This window comes from Haliotis cracherodii, unplaced genomic scaffold, assembly GCF_022045235.1.
Source record: "Haliotis cracherodii isolate W230 unplaced genomic scaffold, xgHalCrac1.p SCAF_1, whole genome shotgun sequence".
NCBI lineage: Eukaryota > Metazoa > Mollusca > Gastropoda > Lepetellida > Haliotidae > Haliotis > Haliotis cracherodii.
Genome location: NW_027266264.1, coordinates 17,021,214 through 17,040,878, shown reverse-complemented (window position 1 = coordinate 17,040,878; position 19,665 = coordinate 17,021,214). Strand labels below are relative to the sequence as shown.

General features: G+C 43.2%; 1 protein-coding gene across 1 annotated transcript in view; it reads left to right on the top strand.

The window, feature by feature from the left end:
• The window catches only part of LOC139473647 (high affinity cAMP-specific and IBMX-insensitive 3',5'-cyclic phosphodiesterase 8B-like), a 229,089-nt gene that overhangs the window by 16,196 nt on the left and 193,228 nt on the right, over positions 1-19,665 (top strand). The window contains exon 2 of the mRNA XM_071256338.1: positions 4,303-4,463. Within this exon, the coding sequence (XP_071112439.1) occupies positions 4,303-4,463 (161 nt within the window). The remainder of the gene's footprint in view (positions 1-4,302; positions 4,464-19,665) is intronic.

Genomic DNA, 19,665 nt, shown 5'->3' with positions numbered 1-19,665 from the left:
TCATGTAAAGGTGACAACGAATAAAAGAAGTTGCTATCCATAAATATGTCTTTTATTCAGGTTTTTCTAGCGTTATCTATAGGCGTCAATACAGGTAGACCTCTCTAGCATTACGTATAGGCGTCATTACAGGTAGGTGTTCTAGCGTTATGTATAGGCGTCATTACAGGTAGGTGCGTCTAGCGTTATGTATAGGCGTCATTACAGGTAGGTGCGTCTAGCGTTATGTATAGGCGTCATTACAGGCAGGTGCGTCTAGCGTTATGTATAGGCGTCATTACAGGTAGGTGCGTCTAGCGTTATGCATAGGCGTCATTACAGGTAGGTGCGTCTAGCGTTATGTATAGGCGTCGTTACAGGTAGGTGTTCTAGCGTTATGTATAGGCGTCATTACAGGTAGACCTCTCTAGCATAACGTATAGACGTCATTATGGATAGGTGTTCTAGCGTTATGTATAGGCGTCATTACAGGTAGGTGCGTCTAGCGTTATGTATAGGCGTCATTACAGGTAGGTGCGTCTAGCGTTATGTATAGGCGTCATTACAGGTAGGTGCGTCTAGCGTTATGCATAGGCGTCATTACAGGTAGGTGCGTCTAGCGTTATGTATAGGCGTCGTTACAGGTAGGTGTTCTAGCGTTATGTATAGGCGTCATTACAGGTAGACCTCTCTAGCATAACGTATAGACGTCATTATGGATAGGTGTTCTAGCGTTATGTATAGGCGTCATTACAGGTAGGTGCGTCTAGCGTTATGTATAGGCGTCATTACAGGCAGGTGCGTCTAGCGTTATGTATAGGTGTCATTACAGGTAGGTGCGTCTAGCGTTATGTATAGGCGTCATTACAGGTAGGTGCGTCTAGCGTTATGTATAGGCGTCGTTACAGGTAGGTGTTCTAGCATTACGTATAGGCGGTATTATGGATAGGTGTTCTAGCGTTATGTATAGGCGTCATAACAGGCGTCCCCCCTATGTCCAGGTACCCGTGTCCTGTGGCGGTTCCTACCTATGTCCAGGTACTCGTGTCCTATGGCGGTTCCCCCTATGTCCAGGTACTCGTGTCCTATGGCGGTTCCTCCCTATGTCCAGGTACTCGTGTCCCATGGCGGTTCCTCCCTATGTCCAGGTACTCGTGTCCTATGGCGGTTCTCCCTATGTCCAGGTACTCGTGTCCTATGGCGGTTCCCCTTATGTCCAGGTACTCGTGTCCTATGGCGGTTCTCCCTATGTCCAGGTACTCGTGTCCTATGGCGGTTCTCCCTATGTCCAGGTGCTCGTGTCCTATGGCGGTTCCCCTTATGTCCAGGTACTCGTGTCCTATGGCGGTTCCCCCTATGTCCAGGTACTCGTGTCCTATGGCGGTTCTCCCTATGTCCAGGTACTCGTGTCCTATGGCGGTTCCCCTTATGTCCAGGTACTCGTGTCCTATGGCGGTTCTCCCTATGTCCAGGTACTCGTGTCCTATGGCGGTTCTCCCTATGTCCAGGTACTCGTGTCCTATGGCGGTTCCCCTTATGTCCAGGTACTCGTGTCCTATGGCGGTTCCCCTTATGTCCAGGTACTCGTGTCCTATGGCGGTTCTCCTTATGTCCAGGTACTCGTGTCCTATGGCGGTTCTCCCTATGTCCAGGTACTCGTGTCCCATGGCGGTTCCCCCTATGTCCAGGTACTCGTGTCCTATGGCGGTTCCTCCCTATGTCCAGGTACTCGTGTCCTATGGCGGTTCCCCCCTATGTCCAGGTACTCGTGTCCTATGGCGGTTCCCCCTATGTCCAGGTACTCGTGTCCTATGGCGGTTCTCCCCTATGTCCAGGTACTCGTGTCCTATGGGGGTTCCCCCTATGTCCAGGTACTCATGTCCTATGGCGGTTCCTCCCTATGTCCAGGTACTCGTGTCCTATGGCGGTTCCCCCTATGTCCAGGTACTCGTGTCCTATGGCGGTTCCCCATATGTCCAGGTACTCGTGTCCTATGGCGGTTCCCCCCTATGTCCAGGTACTCGTGTCCTATGGCGGTTCCCCCTATGTCCAGGCACTCGTGTCCTATGGCGGTTCCTCCCTATGTCCAGGTACTCGTGTCCTATGGCGGTTCCTCCCTATGTCCAGGTACTCGTGTCCTATGGCGGTTCCCCCCTATGTCCAGGTACTCGTGTCCTATGGCGGTTCCCCATATGTCCAGGTACTCGTGTCCTATGGCGGTTCCCCCCTATGTCCAGGTACTCGTGTCCTATGGCGGTTCCCCATATGTCCAGGTACTCATGTCCTATGGCGGTTCCTCCCTATGTCCAGGTACTCGTGTCCTATGGCGGTTCCTCCCTATGTCCAGGTACTCGTGTCCCATGGCGGTTCTCCCTATGTCCAGGTACTCGTGTCCCATGGCGGTTCTCCCATATGTCCAGGTACTCGTGTCCCATGGCGGTTCCCCTTATGTCCAGGTACTCGTGTCCCATGGCGGTTCCCCATATGTCCAGGTACTCGTGTCCTATGGCGGTTCCCCCCTGTGTCAAAGTACTTGGCTCCAAAGCGAGCGAATCTAGCATCCAAACCTACGACCTCCGGATCCTGGCAAGACTATCAGACGCGACCTCTTATTCGAGTTGTGGTGCTTTAACTGTAGACAACTGGGCCATTCGTGTCTGTCCATTGCTTCGAACAACAGCAATAAATAAAAATAGTCTGATGCTTTTAAACATTACATCGACATTTCATTGACGTCAGCGACAGTATAGAATATCTTCACTTATTTCCAAAGATTATGTATTATTTGTTTGTTGTTTAACGCTGCACTCAGCAATATTCCAGCTATATAACGGCCTTCTGTAACTAATCATGCCTGGACCAGACAATCCAGTGATTGATATCATGAGCATCGATCCACGCAATTGGGATACGATGACATGTATCAACCAAGTCAGTGAGCCTGATCACCCGATCCCGTTAGTCTCTTCTTACGATGAACATAATCGCCTTTAACGGCAAGCATGGATTGCTGAAGACCTAGTCTATCCCGGATTTTCACGGGTCTATTTCCAAAGAGTTAACGAAGCATTGACTTTACTTATCAACAACAACGATGATATGAAGAGCTAAGCGTATACAATACCTGTCTTAGGTGAGCTCGTACTGACGTCACCCGACGACAATGACGTTTGCGACGGCGACCACGCGATTTAAAAAATATGACGAGGTCATTCCCCTTTCAGCACCCGAGGTCAGGAAAATGGTCACGTGGTTTGCAATACGTGACTTGGTGTGACTCTGTCCGGGTAACTGTATATATGTGCACGCACTCTGCTTCCTTGAAAGTGACGAGGTGGCTAAGACCCATGACTAATACGGCTGATGTCAGTCTTGTCCTTGACACAACTTATTTCCATAACTAAAGAAGACTTGACTCTTCACACGATGAGACGTTGTGTTGTTTGCTGATACGCCGATGATCTTTATTCAAAAGTAAACACTTTTCACAAACGAGCGCGCAATATACCGTGAGTTTATCTAGTCGGTGATTAGAGTTATCACGTCCAAAGGGATCATCCCAAACAATATTTAAATGTTCTATATTGATCAATCATCTAACTTCACTATATTCATGCGATATGTGTTGAAAGTAATAGGTAGGTATTTTTGCTAAATGCATATTGATTTCATAAGTGATCATTTGAAAACAATCTTCGCAACAGATTTGGTATAAAAAATATTCGACGAATAATTGTTGATACGGCCCCAACACAATCAGTTAATATATCGCCCTGCCTTCTAACAAGCCGAGGTACCAACTTTAACATTGACCATAGAGCAGCTTCCCCTGTACAGCAAGTGGGCACTTCACAACTTAACAAACTGACCGGTGACGGTGATACGTCTCGGGAGCTCACTACGTCAGACTCGACGTGCGGCGAATAGCCGTACAAGTGTCACGTGGATTGCCGTGAGTCGCGAGCTCACAAAGCCCTCTGACTGTCATTCAAACTGGATCGATCATACCAGGTATTTGAGCGTGCGGCAATTGTGCCCCTCTTACACCATAGGGGTACTATCGTGTGCTTGTTACTGGCTTAGTGTGTACTTCATGTGATTGTCTACCTGCTAGTTACATTTACCTGTCTATCGCAGGTATCAGTGAGATATTTGTCGACTATGGAGCGGACCTTCACTTAACTTGTACGGGAGTTAGAGTGTACTGTACATTCCTGTCGTTGGACAAATAGAAGTCTTTTTTAACTGGATTTTTCTCTCGTCATCCGATATACCTGGACACTGTTTGGAGTCGTGTTACCTGTGGCGTTCTGTTAATTACAGGTGAGAGGGGAGATGTGAAAAGACTGTATCAAGGAAGACAGTGCACAAACAGGAAGCGTTCTTACTCTTCTCACCTGAAATCAGTTACCATGGAAACCGTAATTGAAGAAAATGACGATCTGTCAACTCCACCCAAAGTGAATGGGAGGTTACCAAAAAAGGTAGGTGGATGTTAAGTGTCAACATAGTGTCATATTTTCTCTTTCAGCGTTGGCGCCGAATGTTGTGTCTAGTCTTGTCTATCTTAATCTAAAATGTCACTTCTAAATAAAAGGGGAGGTATTTTCCTCACACTGGTCTTCCTGCCCGTTGTTGAGAATAGATGACACACATTTCCTCGTCGTCATTCCTTTTCCATCCGGAGGGTGTACATTTCGTGGTGTAATATACATCTCATGTCATGGCTTATGTAAACAACGGCGAAATGTAGTACAGCCGTCATTCAACGCGTGTTGTGTGGGTGTTGTTGCTTGCAATATTTCAAAATGACATTAAAACCTTATTGCTGTCGTGGAATCAAATGTCCCATGTGTTAAACAAAACACTCAGCAGCATCATAACTCTCAACGGAGACTGGTGATTGTCTGATCTGCATTATCCTATACACAAACATGCCATATTCATCTTGTAACAAGGTCATACATTATGCTTGTGTCACCAATCGTGATACGACTTGTATATAACATCACTCAGGAATTCAAGTGTTGTCAATGTCAACTAAAAGTAGGCTTTGTACCGCGTTACATCGAGCGGACTTTACGCATATTTCACTACCGACATGTCAATATCGCTATTCACATGGGCCCATTATAACACTCGTTAGTCTACACGGCAACTGTCGTGCTTACGTCAGTTGTACAGATCAAGTTATACACGCGTGGTATAGTGTAAATACTGAATATGTTATGACACTTATCATCTTTGGGTCAAAGGTATTTTTATTGTCAACTTTTCTACATGCATTCATAAAGGGCAGTGTACCAAAGAAATACGCACATACCATGTGCATTATTAATACACATGCACTTTTCATGTTATTCTTTGGCATAATATCATTTGATTTGATCACACAACGTCAGCTGGCCACATAACGTATGTTTTTACAGTTTTAACAGCAACATAAAACATACAAAATTGAAATACATATCGGTGTGTAGGTGTTAAAATCGTCTTTATTTTATCAAACTTAGGGGATATTTGTTGCTGTGACCTTAGAGATGAAGATCCGTCATCTTATAAATATTGCTGACACAACAAATTATCGATATCGACTGATGCCTATCTCCGCCTTTATCATACGTACAGTGTAATCACTTGTCGATTGTCTTGTGATTGATTACGTCAATAACATGTTTGACGTAGTCATGTAAGAATGCCGTGACGACATGATGGCAGCATTCATGGGCAGAACAGTTTTCTATATTCCTTCATTTCTTCACTCTTCATCATTGATAGACAAGCATTAGTTATTATTATTATTATTATTATTATTATGACCCAAGACCCATTACCTGGGATAACGATGACTTCAGTGACATAAGGACAAGGGTGGCACACATGTGTGGTTAAGGTCAATGACCTGATCCCTCTGGCTATCTGAAGCACTCTGTGTATTCATAATATATTTATTTCATACGTCATAGTTCTTATTTGATTGTATACCTCGTTGATAGTCCTGTTATGTACTAAATCTTGTTGTAAATCGTTATTTCGATCACTTTGTGACTAAAATATACATAAAGGTATTTCACCTTTCCGCCTTCCTTTACGACCAGGAAAACAAATAGTCGTGTCACAGGTGTCAATTCCAAAGTAAGAATATTGGTTTCCTTGTGTGGCCAAACACAAAACTATACAATATTTAATTTGTCGCGTCCGTTGTCATCCTCGTTGCATTAATTCCCACAGGGTGGGGCCGCTCTCTTGCTGAGTGTTATACGTATATGCAGGTATATGTGATCACACCAACGTGTATATAGACCTATACGTATTTAACCGACTTGTTATTAGGGCCCTATTGATTAGTGCAGAGGAATCAGGTTGGCTAGGCTCGGCACGAAACGTATTTCGTGATGACTTGCGTAACATATACCTCTCAGAACCAGAAGGCGAAACTAATCGAGTTACTGGGGTAAGGTGGTGGCTGCTTTGAAAGTGATCCTCATTGTACCCGTATGTGTTTCACGGTGAATCAGGTACAGATCTGTGCAGGCAGCGAATGTCTGTTAATTGTCCTGTCCTACCTACAGTATTAGACGCACATGTGTATGTCAGGTCAAGTATCTTGTATTGTGTTTATCTGTACGTACAAAACTGGTCGTCAATCCGGATATCATAGCTGGTCGTCAATATGGTTATCATAGTTGGTCGTCAATATGGGTATCATAACTGGTCGTCAATCCGGATATCATAGCTGGTCGTCAATCCGGATATCATAGCTTGTCGTCAATATGGGTATCACAGTTGGTCGTCAATATGGGTATCATACCTGGTCGTCAATATGGGTATCATAGCTGGTCGTCAATCCGGATATCATAGCTGGTCGTCAATCCGGATATCATAGCTGGTCGTCAATATGGGTATCACAGTTGGTCGTCAATCCGGATATCATAGCTGGTCGTCAATCCGGATATCATAGCTTGTCGTCAATATGGGTATCACAGTTGGTCGTCAATATGGGTATCATACCTGGTCGTCAATATGGGTATCACAGTTGGTCGTCAATCCGGATATCATAACTGGTCGTCAAAATGGGTATCACAGCTGTATCACTGGTAATTCTTACAGAAGTGGTATGAGGAGGGAGGGGGAGAGGGGAGGAGGCTGGGGGTGGAATTGGCCTTAGGACTGTATCATATTTTGCCGACCGCCACCCCCCACCCCCCTCAAAAATAGGAGATAAATCGGGGATTTTGTAACAGTTCCTTGTATCCGTTTGGTCGCTCTATCCTTGTTCGTTATATCTTCCATCCACAATGTAGTTGTGAGCAGATTTAGCGACTCCTCCTTAGCTGTCTAATTTTTTCACGACCACTCCCTCTGCCACACCCCCACCCCCCCTGCTTAATTTCACCCCAGCCCAACCCCTATAATACATTATAGAACCGTTATTTGGTTTTTTGAAGTCACAGTGGATTACCTTTAATAAATATCACTTATTATTGAGCTCGTGGAATATGATCTAACTGAGCTCCTGACAAAACCTTGTTAGAATGTGTTTCTCTGCCGTGTTAAACCAAATTAATACCATGCGGAATAGTTGTAGCAACATCCTGCGTCCAGTGCCCCACACAGTGTGAGACAGTCTCGACAGAGAATGGTACAGTATCACCGTCAGAGAATATTTACGAATACGTAAATAATAGCGCGTCTCCTTGTAATAATTTATCTGTGCGGTCAGTATAAGATACTCATGATTATTAATTTATTGCTTATGCTATAGCGGGTTGTGCACGCTATCTCTGGCAGGACAGCTGGGTAGCTGACCATCTCATCAAGCGGATGTTTACGATGTGGAGGCGACGCATGGGGTCCGTCATCTTATCTCGCATGTCGTAACGCCGTCGACAGAACCTACATGATATATATCGGGTATATCCACACACACAGCCTACAGCATATATCGTACATATCCACATTACAACTTAAAGCATCTATATCGGGTATGTCCATTCTACAACCTACAGAAGATATATCGGGTATATCAACGTTACAACCTACAGGATATATATCGGGTATATCCACAATACAACCTTGAGAAAATATATCGGGTATATCAACGTTACAACCTTCAGGATATATATCGGGTATATCCACAATACAGCCTTGAGAAAATATATCAGGTTTATCAACAATACAACCTACAGGATATATATCGGGTATATCCACAATACAATTAACAGAACATATATTATCCACAATACAACCTGTAGAATATAAATCGGGTATATCCACAATAGAAACTACAGAACATATCGGTATATCCACAATACAACCTACAGAATATATATCGGTATATCCCCACTATATACACCAGTTACATTCACTAATCCTTTGGCAGTCGAAGGATATCCAAATACATTTTTGTTTTGTTTTGTTTTTTGACATCATTTATTCATGTTAATTGTCCACGATTTTACATGGCCCTGTACATTGCCACGTGGACTGGCATACCAGGGTTTATATTTTTATATTTGGGTTTGAGTTTCTTAAAGCAATAATACTCATCTAATTATTCAGTACACATTTAATTTTTTCTGCAAGATTAACATTGTTATACTGTAGTACTTTGTATTGTATTTCTAGTTCTCTTTTAAATATTCTAAAAAGGCAATCGGTTTCAGTTACTTTACATCTGTACACAATATACTTTGCTAGCAGTAGTAAATAATTCATCAAAGTACACTCCTCTGTGCCTCCTTCTATACCATACAATACAATATCTCTGTAATTATCATAAATCTGATTATGTACAATAACCTTCGCCCACTTAAAGAATTCTATCCAAAAGGGTAATATATTTGAACAGTAAAACATGTAATGTCTAACAGTATCTAAACTACCACAATGTTCACATTCATTACTTTCTTTAATGTTAATTCTATGTAAATACTGATTACAAGGAATGATTGGATATCCAAATGCATGTATAACGTAAAAGCACCTGAAGGCTAAACCTTTGCAATATTTACTGTTTCAGTTTCATGCTATCTAGTTATATAACACAAAAGAAAACATTACAGGTCTGGATTTATGTTCATGTCATTTCCTCCGTATTTTGTCCAGGTCCATTATCATAATGTACTTGTCCCCATGGCCTCTTGTCACAAAGAGAGACTTGAGTCAGTCATACAGACCCTGAAACAAACATATCAAATACAGCCCAAGTAAGTCTATAATAGTTGGCAAGTCTAGATTTCCCCAGTTTCTTAAAATGAGGGTCTCGGGGCTCCTTTTTGTTACATTGTATTAAATAATTTCACAACTTTTTTGTTCGGTATTTAGTTTCATTTCAGAGACTTGATGTTTGTCTACCCTAAGACTGTATACGCGTAAATCTATTTAACAGTATGGTACATAGTCGTAGCTGTCAGAACGAGGTCACGTCAATTTGAACAGGAAAAATACATTTGAATGAAAGGCATACCATTTGCGGATTTAACAAGGAAGCGTATTGCATGCCCTGTGCGATGCGACATCATGTAACACACACATATCCATTAGACGAATGTGTTGTTATTCATAGCGCGTACAGGACACGTTGAATGTGGATTCATAAGCCAGCCGCGTTGACCGAGTGCCCCAGCCTGACGGTAGGGTTCAGGGGTGAAGGCGGATACACTTATATTAAACAAGACATCGGAGGTCCCATTATGACTATGATAAATGATACATCACTTACAGTGTCCCCGCGTGCGGTTTTGAATAGACAAAAGGGGGCAGTTCGTGCACCCGTTAAGTGACCACATGTTCCGTCAGAGAAATACTTTATCTGTAGGGTCTGCCAATGTTTAAGTATGAAGCGAATTGGAGTGGAGTAGGTGAAAGAGGAACGACGTAACGACGCATCAGTGTTATTCCATCTAGAAAAAAGCTAACAAGTGACTGAGATCATAAGTAGCCATACCGGCTATCGGCCAGGGCCCCATTCCACAAAGCGCTACGAGCGTCGTAAGTCTATGTCAAAGTACTGGAGTTACGATCGCCTTACGCTAAGTTCGCTTTGTGGAACTGGCCCCTGAACACCGGGGCTCCGTTCACTTTGAGGAACGGGGCCCAGGGCCCACTTGCACATAGCGATGTTAGCGCTAACATGATCGTAACTCCCATACTTTAACACTGGCTTACAATAGTCGTAGCGCTAAGATCGCTTTGTGCAAGTGGGCCCAGATCCCCACGTTCTCTTTTTGTCTCACGACAGGTCCCTGGTAAATCGATCTGTCTTGCTACTGCTTTGCGCAAACGTATGACTTCTTTCTTCTTCATGGCACGAATTAATATTTCACCTATTTCCCAAGACCTTTGATACTTCGTGGTGCATGTTGAGAATCAGTGTTTTAAATATTAAATATATTATTCTAAATATTATTACTAATATTAAAAATATTATTCTGAATATTATTATTAATATTTAAAATATCATTTTAAATATTATTATTAATATTAAAAATATTATTCTAAATATTATTCTGGTCAGGTTCATACCGTTTCAGTTGTACAATCCCCTAGCATAGATCAGAAATCATCAACTTATGACTACCAGTGTCTGTATGAGTGCGTGCGTGTGCGTGTGCGTGTGCGTGGTGTGCGTGTGCGTGCGCGTGCACGTGGGTATGATCGAAATGTATCTGATTTTGGATGCTATTCAATTCAAACCACATTTACTATTTTCCATGTTAAGAGGTAGGAAATATGTCTCATGTTAGACGGGGTAACTTGAATACATGTTTTGGCGGTCGGGTAGCCTACTGGTTAAAACGTTCGCTCGTCACAACCCACACAACGAACACTCGCTTCACAAACTACAACTCGAGTCCATACAATCCGACTTCTGGGGTCTAACAGCACCTGTGGCAGACTCAAGCAAGGGTGATTTACTTCTGAGGTCCTGATAATGATGTCAACATATGGAGTAATTAATTAATGTCCTTCCAAACACTCCATTCAGCAGGGGCCTGTTCCACACAGCGACCCCAGCGCTAAGGTGATCGGAACTCCCATCCGTAACCTAGACTTATGGTAGTCCGCATTGTGTAACGGGTCCCTAGTCGATGGCTACATTCCATGCCAGTAATCACTGACAAAAATAATTACTTGTATCTCCTTCAGGACGAACACTGCACACGTTAGGTGAACGCGCTCAAATTCCTACTTGGTTAGGGGCGGTCGGGTAGCCTTGTGGTTAAAGCGTTCGCTCGTCATGCCGAAGACCCGGGTTCGATTCCGACATGGGTACAATATGTGAAGCCCATTTCTGGTGTCCCCCGCCGTGATATTGTTGGAATATTGCTAAAAGCGGCATACAACCATACTCACTCACTCACTCCTACTTGGTTAAAGAATTCACCTTGCCCGGGTTCGAATCCCGAATATGATCCTTGGTCTGTCAATACCATATCCATGAGCGTAACAGCAGAATGATAAACATGAAAGACCCGCGGCACGTTTGGTTTCCCCCAACATAAATCTAATACGAGGTATTAGATCGACTGCATTCTGTTGGACACGTGAAGGTCTGGGTTAGAATAGGTCTTCAGCAGCCCATGCTTGCAGTAAGAGGCGACTAACGGGTTCGGGGGGTCCAAATTGCATGGATCAATGCCCATGATGTCAATCACCGAATTGTCTGTTCTAGACTCGATTTTTTACAGACCGCTGTCATATAGCTGGATTATTGCTGAGTGCGGCGTTAAACAACAAACAAGCAAGCATACTGTTCAAAATGACGTTAAACCCAACTCAATAATTCCTCCTTGAATAATGTCATTGCTGTCACCAGTGGTACCTTTCAATGTCGCAGTCACTTTAGCTTTATTTAATCTTGGAGTTTTTGGTTACAGATGAACTAATGGAACTGTTGAATAATCCCATTTCTTGGGGATTTATGATTTTCAAAGATAGTCTAATATCATGGTATGTTTCCTAGCGCGAGTTTTGTCTACCTCTTCCAGATGAATCTGGTGACCGCGTTTTTGTTGGCCGCCTGGCCCATCTGTCTAGTCCAGCCTCGCTGTGTGTCATGACCTGTGGTCAAGCGTCCCCGTGTAGTCCAAGCATGTCATATTGTAGGTGATGACACGTGAACATAGGCCTAAACAGGACGAATCGATCAGGGGGCAAAGTCCATGACATTTGGAGGAGGCAGTTCGGCGCGATGACGTCATATATTACACATAACAATTACTTACGAGGCCATCAGAAGGTCTAAACTCAGATATTGAAAGCTTATTACCGGGTCAAGAAATAGGTTAAATTAATTACTTGTTCTTCAATTTAACCCCGAATGAAAGTAGTGTCACGGCTGACGTGTGGAAAATGAGTCACATATTTGAAATAAACATTGCTTTCAGAAAGACAACAGTTGTGTGGACATATCGGTGGCTGTGTACCCCTGGGTGCCGTTGTACAAAGCGATCTTAGCGCTGGTGATCGTAACGCCCATACCTTAACATAGACTTACGACAGTCGTTGTGCTTAAGTTGTTTTGTACAACAGCACCCAGGCTTACAATGTTCAGTCAGATGAAGGACTGATTATAATGACGAAGCGGGGATTCCGGGTTAGAATGGGTCCCTAGCTACCTATGCTGATTAGAGGGGCGGTCGGGTAGCTTAGTGGTTAAAGCGTTCGCTCGTCACGCCGAAGACCCGGGTTCGATTCCCGACATGGGTACAATGTGTGAAGCCCATTTCTGGTGTCCCCCTCCGTGATATTGTTGGAATATTGCTAAAAGCGGCTTAAAACCATACTCACTCACTTACTCACTCACCTATGCTGGTTGTAACAAGCGACGTACGGGCGGTAGGACTCGGTGACTAGGTTAATTAAGTGAGTGAGTGAGTGAGTGAGTGAGTGAGTATGGTTTTACCCCGCTTTTAGCAATATTCCAGCAATATCACGGCGGGCGACACACGAAAATGGGCTTCACACATTGTACCCATGTCGGAATCGAACCCGGGTCTTCGGCGTGTCATTGACACCGACAGCGTGTTCATGATATCAACCACTGGATGTCTGTGTCGATGTTGATAGATAAGGAGCCGAGGAATAGCATGATTATAGGGGTTGGCTTGGTTGACGTCTTACGTTGGAATCAACAGCTTACAACGATTGCATTCTCAAGAGTGACCAAACTATACGATCTGGTTCAACAACAAAACACACCACAGGTATACGTGTACGTGTACGTGTACGTGTATTCGCTATGAACAGTCAACAAAATATACATAAACATGAACGATATTCTGTTTACCATCTTTAGTTTGGGTGACAAATTGGAGGTTTAAAATCGTGACAGGGAGATAACGTCATTTGTCAACGGAGATCCTCATACACTGTTTTGTGACCTTGAATCTACACCGCCTAACGTTCTGCAACATGTGTCAAGTGTGCGGTGATGACAGCTCTCGTATGAACTGTCTCGTGGTTGTCCTCGGCTAGTATGTATTAGGGTATGTACGATGGTGTTATTCCACCAGATTGTATGGTATAAATGTGACTGTAATGTAGTATGTGCTTCCCCACCCACGTGTCCTGGCTGGGATGAAGGATGGACCGGAAACGAGCGAGCCAAACAGACCCGCGACAGAAGCATCCATCTCGCTCTGTTGTGGTATGTATGGATAGAGAGTGGACAGACCTCAGAGCATATGCTGTAAAACCGTCAACCCATTTCACTCTCATCCCTCTCAGCTCAAGCAGCCTCGACACCCCCCCCCCATCCCCCCCCCATCCCCCCCCCCCCTCTCTCTCTCTCTCTAGACGCCGTGGTTTCCTTGTATAACTATTTCTATTTAACCCAATAGCACTTGGTTGCATTAAACTTTATTTCGTGGACAATATATTAATGTGTTAGTCTACGGACCAATTTCCAGATTTGGAGGCACTACGTGCACACTGTAACGTTCTAAACTGAGAATGAAATTAGTATTAGTCTAACCCACTAGGTACTAAGGTACTAAGTTGAAATTTCAAGATGTTTAGTTGAAATTGCAAGATACTAACTTGAAACTTCAATATACATACTATGTTGAAACTTCAAGATAATCTTGAATTTTCAAGATACTAAGTTGAAATTTCAAGATGCTTAGTTGAAATTTCAAGATATTAACTCATTCCAAGGTTGCTCATTATCTTGAACATTTTCTTGAAATTTCAAGTTAGTATCTAAAAATTTCAAGTCAGTATCTTGAAATTTCAAGATAAAAATAAAAACACAAGTGGCCCTAAAAGGCTTCCGTACCATCGATGTTGATAACCACAGGACCGCCTCCGTGGTCTACTGGTAGAGCGGAAGTTCGGGTGTTCGATCCCCGGCCGCGTTATACCAAACGACGTTAAAAGATGGTACATGTTGTTACCCTGCCTGACTCTCGGTATTAAGAGGGTAAAATAAGGACTGGTCGGCTCGGAGCCAGTATACTGTGTTTGAGTTGGGTATTGGGTGGGGTGGGATGGGATGGGGTTGTCAAAGGCTTTTGATGCACACTCATGTCCTGAAAATGAATATCCTCCGCAAATGCTTGTCATATTTTTGGATGACCCTCCTCTTGTCCTTTAACATTTATCCATGACACTCCCCGAAAAGACAAAATGCAAAAGCACTTAATATTTTATTAAAAACTGTCCATATACGTATGACCCTACCCAAATATGTGTATTATATTTTCATGACCCCCCTCTAGAGCACCTGTACTCTAATGACTGTCATATATTTTGGCGACCCTCCCTTGATTCCCTCTGACAGCCCCCCATCTCCCACCCCTACCCCTACTCCCCACACCCCACAATAAATAACCGGTTCCCTATCTAGGGACGTATTCGAACCCGGGGCCCAGGGGGTTGGATTCGACAAAGTTAGAGACACAGTGGTGACGCCTTAATTAGACCACTGGGCCACCCGTAGAAGTCCTTTATTGCAGCTGGGTTCACACCACTCTGTGTCGTCAGATCACTACTCACGACCTACAGGTCCCCAGAGGACTTATTGTACAGGCATATGTGGCGTTCTGTTAACGGGTCTGTGGTTGAGGAAAATGGCGTGAATGTCAATGACTACTGCCGCTCCATCGTAAGAAACTTGTATTGTTCCTTATTGATTCGTGGAAGGTTATTCTGTCCGTTCTTTCACTATAATTGATATAACGTTATCGACAACCAAGATGATACCATTTGAAAAGAAATGCGACAAACGTCCGGTTGGTGGCGCTGAACTATGGACACAGGAATCCGTTTAGAAAGCTCCTCGCGCTGTGCCAGCGCTGCCTGCGAGCTCACACTGAGTACAACCATATTAGGCTGCACATACAACCATGTCCTGTACTGAAGTGTTCCTGGTGGTTCTTAGAACAATACATGTTCCGTATAAATGTAAAAATAGATGCAGTGTTATGTGGAGAATGAGAATGCATTGATTATTTAACACATGTCTACACCATGACGTTTTGTGACAAAATATTAATGCAGCCTAATCCTATTAACCCAGACGGCACCGTTCAAAATGAAATCGTCAATTGAAAATGTTCCTTATTCGTTAAGCATGCCTCATTACTGATCCGCGAAAGACGGAATAATCAGCTCACCATCAGCTCCTGTTGTCACCAGGAATGTTGACGCGTGAAGATCCGGGATGGAATAGGTCTTCAGCAACCCATGCTTGCGGAAAAAGGCGACTATGCTTGTCGTAAGAGGCGACTAACGGGAACGGGTGGTCAGGCTGGCTGATGCATGACATCGTATCCCAATTGCGTGGATCGATGCTCATGATATCAATCACTGGATTGTCTGGTCCAGACTCGATTATTTACACACCACCGTCATATAGCTGGAATATTGCTTCCTGCTAAAAAAAACCAAAAAACAGGAACGTGAGTTCTTCGCTAATAATATTCATTCAGTGTTGACTGATGTCAGCAACATTGCAATACATACTTAAATACTTAAACAATAGTTCTGAAAATGTTCTGCTAGATCACTCAACATGTATTTTGGCAGTAACTGGATGTCCGACAAACTACCTTACTTATTGACAAAGGAAACTTAACACATTGTCCCCATGTGGGGAATCGAACCAGGGCCTTCGGCGTGACGAGCGAACGCTTTAGCCACTAGGCTACCCCACCGCCCCTCCATCGCCAGAAGTAGAGTGGTGTGAGTAGAGTTTTATCACGGACCTAACTTAATCTAATTGCTAGGTTGGAGCTAAACAGAAACTAACCACTAGGCTACCCAACCCGCATTTAAAGTTTAAATTTATTGGGACACCGTTACTTATATAATGATAGCTATGCTTCACTTAATATAACATTAAGAAACAACTGTAATAAATGGTGTGAGAATTTCCAAAGTTATATAGAGAATCTCACCCGAGTGTCTTTTGATATCAAATATATCAACACGAGTTGATAAAAGTGGAAAAACACCGAGGGTTGCCGAGGAATTTTTCCACTTTTATCAACGAGTGTTGATATATTTGTGTCTAAAGTGTAAAAAGTAATGCTTACAGCTTCAGTAGCAGAGCCATTAGTGATGTCATTTGATTGTGTGGTCATGGTAACAATGACGTCATAATGGTCTGCAAAGCATTGTGATGCAATTTTATTGCAGCGATATCTACAGTGTAGATATCGCTTGATCTCACCCAAGCAATATCTCCTGTGGGAGCCAGTTTTGGATGATAAATCATGATGTAAGATAGAAACATAACTGCAGATGAAGCATACATTTTACATACTGTCACTGTATATATAAAAACTTAATTGCATATGTAACATGGACACAAACATAGACTACCTCCACCGAATAAATAGAGAATCTCACCCTCGTGTCTTTTGATATCAAATATATCAACGAGTGTTGATATATTTGATATTAAAAGACATGAGGGTGAGGTTGTATTTATCACCCAACATCTTCCAACTTTTTCAGTTTGTAGATAGTAATAAGCTGTGTCTTAAGTGTTAAAAGTACTGCTAACACCGTCAGTAGCAGAGCCATTAGTGATGCCATTTGATTGTGACGTCATTGTAACAATGACGTCACAATGTTCTGCAAAGCATTGTGAAGCAATTTCATCGCTTGATCTCACTCAAGCGATATCTCCCGTGGGAGCAAGTTTGGGATGATAACTGTTTTTTTAACATTATATGATATGTTATAAAACCATGCTGATACTGATTATAACCCTTTGTCAACCCTGGGAAGACACCAAGACACTGCTGGTTACGCTATTTTGATTGTACAACGAGGACCATTTAATACACAATACACAGTTTCCAATCTGTGATTATCTTAAACGTATCCAGCATAAATACAGTGTTCAAAGAAAATGGATTTCGTTCTATATTTAATAACCTATCAGTTTAAACATCGCCATCGGGAAGCACAGAAGCTCTGTGGTAATAACAAAAGCTTTCATGTACAACAAATGGACTCCCTGAAATCCAGTATCTGACGTCATTCTTTGAAGCCAGGGTTCTTACATAAGCTCTAACTACTATGTTATCTGTATAAGGCATCGTAGCACCGCAAGGTATGCCGAGGTCAAAACGCCAGCCCACCTGTCGTGACCCCGAATCGATTCCCCACAGATTATTCATTACGCCTTGTTTAGCTGGACAGCTATAGTGGCACTGTCACAAACAGCTTGGGATGGTTTTAGCCTCTATTTTGTTCCATAAAGGCTTGCAGAGGGCTATATCAGTCAGTGCTTCCAAACGATATTTTGATACCTTTGTGAGAGTCTTTACCTGTTAATTTGAGCGTATCTCTTTTATCGTTGATATCTTGACAAGAGGATTATACAGTTGAGCGTGGCGAGAGTGTTGTCAGGAGTACGTCACTGAAGGCGGCCTGGAGACGGAATGGTGAACCATTGTTACAATATTGATAAGTCGAGTCTTTACGTGTCTACTCTCTTCGTCAAAGAAAGGTTTCCTTGCACACTCTCCGTCAAAGAAAGTTTTCCCTGCACACTCTTCGTCAAAGAAAGGTTTCCTTGCACCCTCTTCGTCAAAGAAAGGTTTCCTTGCACACTCTTCGTCAAAGAAAGGTTTTCTGTACACTCTTCGTCAAAGAAAGGTTTTCTTGCACCCTCTTCGTCAAAGAAAGGTTTCCTTGCACACTCTTCGTCAAAGAAAGGTTTTCTGTACGCTCCTCGTCAAAGAAAGGTTTCCCTGTACAGTCTTCGTCAAAGAAAGGTTTCCCTGTACACTCTTCGTCAAAGAAAGGTTTCCCTGCACCCTTTTCGTCAAAGAAAGCTTTTCTTTACTCTCGTCGTCAAAGGAAGGCCGTTTCCACATACGCTCTTCATCAGACGAAGGGTTTCCTGTCTTCGTCAAAGGGTTTCCCTCAACGACTTTATGATAGCTCGTTGGCTGTCTACGAAATGCTGCGTTTTTGGATTAATGAGATATATGGACTCCTTCAAGTCCGCATGTCTTTTGTTCTTTGGAAAAAAAGGAAATCAGTGCTTGTACTTCTCAAACATTTCAGTGTGTCATTGCTCCTTTGCATGAGTGTTCTGTGTATCTTGTATTGACGTAGTGGGATTACATATGTTGTATATAATGAGGCAGGCTGGGATTCATAAGATATCAAGTTATTAATATGCTGTCCAGTTGTGTGTTGGCTCCAGTGCGAGCGTGAAACATACGAACAGGGGCTACGTTGGGGAAAGTAGGTGAGATGAAATGGGGTTTAATGTCGCGTCCAAGGTTATTGCACTTATATAGCAACGTGCATGCACACGTGCGTGTGTGTGTGTGCGTGTGCGTGTGTGTGTGTGTGTGTGTGTGTGTGTGTGTGTGTGTGTGTGTGTGTGTGTGTGTGTGTGTGGCTGCTTGTACTAGTCCGGACTCATTCCGATTTATAGTGCTAGCTCACTGAGATACCATGTCGCACTTTAACATGAATACCCGACTCAGACCTTAATACCGAGCGCCAGACAGGGTAACAACAAGTTCTATCTTTAAAAATCTTTTGGTATGACGCGGCCGGGTATCAAACCCCGACCTTCCACTCTCCGGGCGCACGCCACTGGATCACGAAGGCGGTCGTTGGGGGGAGGACTGTGGTCATACCATGATAATCAACCTGTACACTAGCTTAATAAGGAATCCCCGAATATATACAGTGTTCAAACACACACACACACATTTGTGCGCGCAAAAAAACACGTGCATAATAAACACACATACTGGCACAAAGACACACACGCACAAACAAACATTCAAACACACGCGCGCACAAATAAACACATACGTTATACGTAACACACGTTATTGGCTGTTGAATCTCGTCAACTCAGAGCCAAGAGTGAACAGTTTAGTAGTATTAACGAGACATGACGGAGGTATTTTAAAAGCAGGATACCTGAAACATCCATCAACCTTACCCCTGGGAGACATACACGTGTCACGTACTCGTCACGTGTGACATTTGCGTTGTATGCGTTTGTGGGATTCCCATAACCTGTAGAATGCGGTTAGTCTTCATTAGTCGATCCAATTACAAATATATCCATTTAGGTGTTAATCTCCTGATCGTCAAAGATAAGAGGAACATGACAGTTGTAAGCTGTTCCTACCTGGGAACATTGGCTGTGTTGTATGCAATCAGCGCGGAGTTAATACATGTCATTGAACT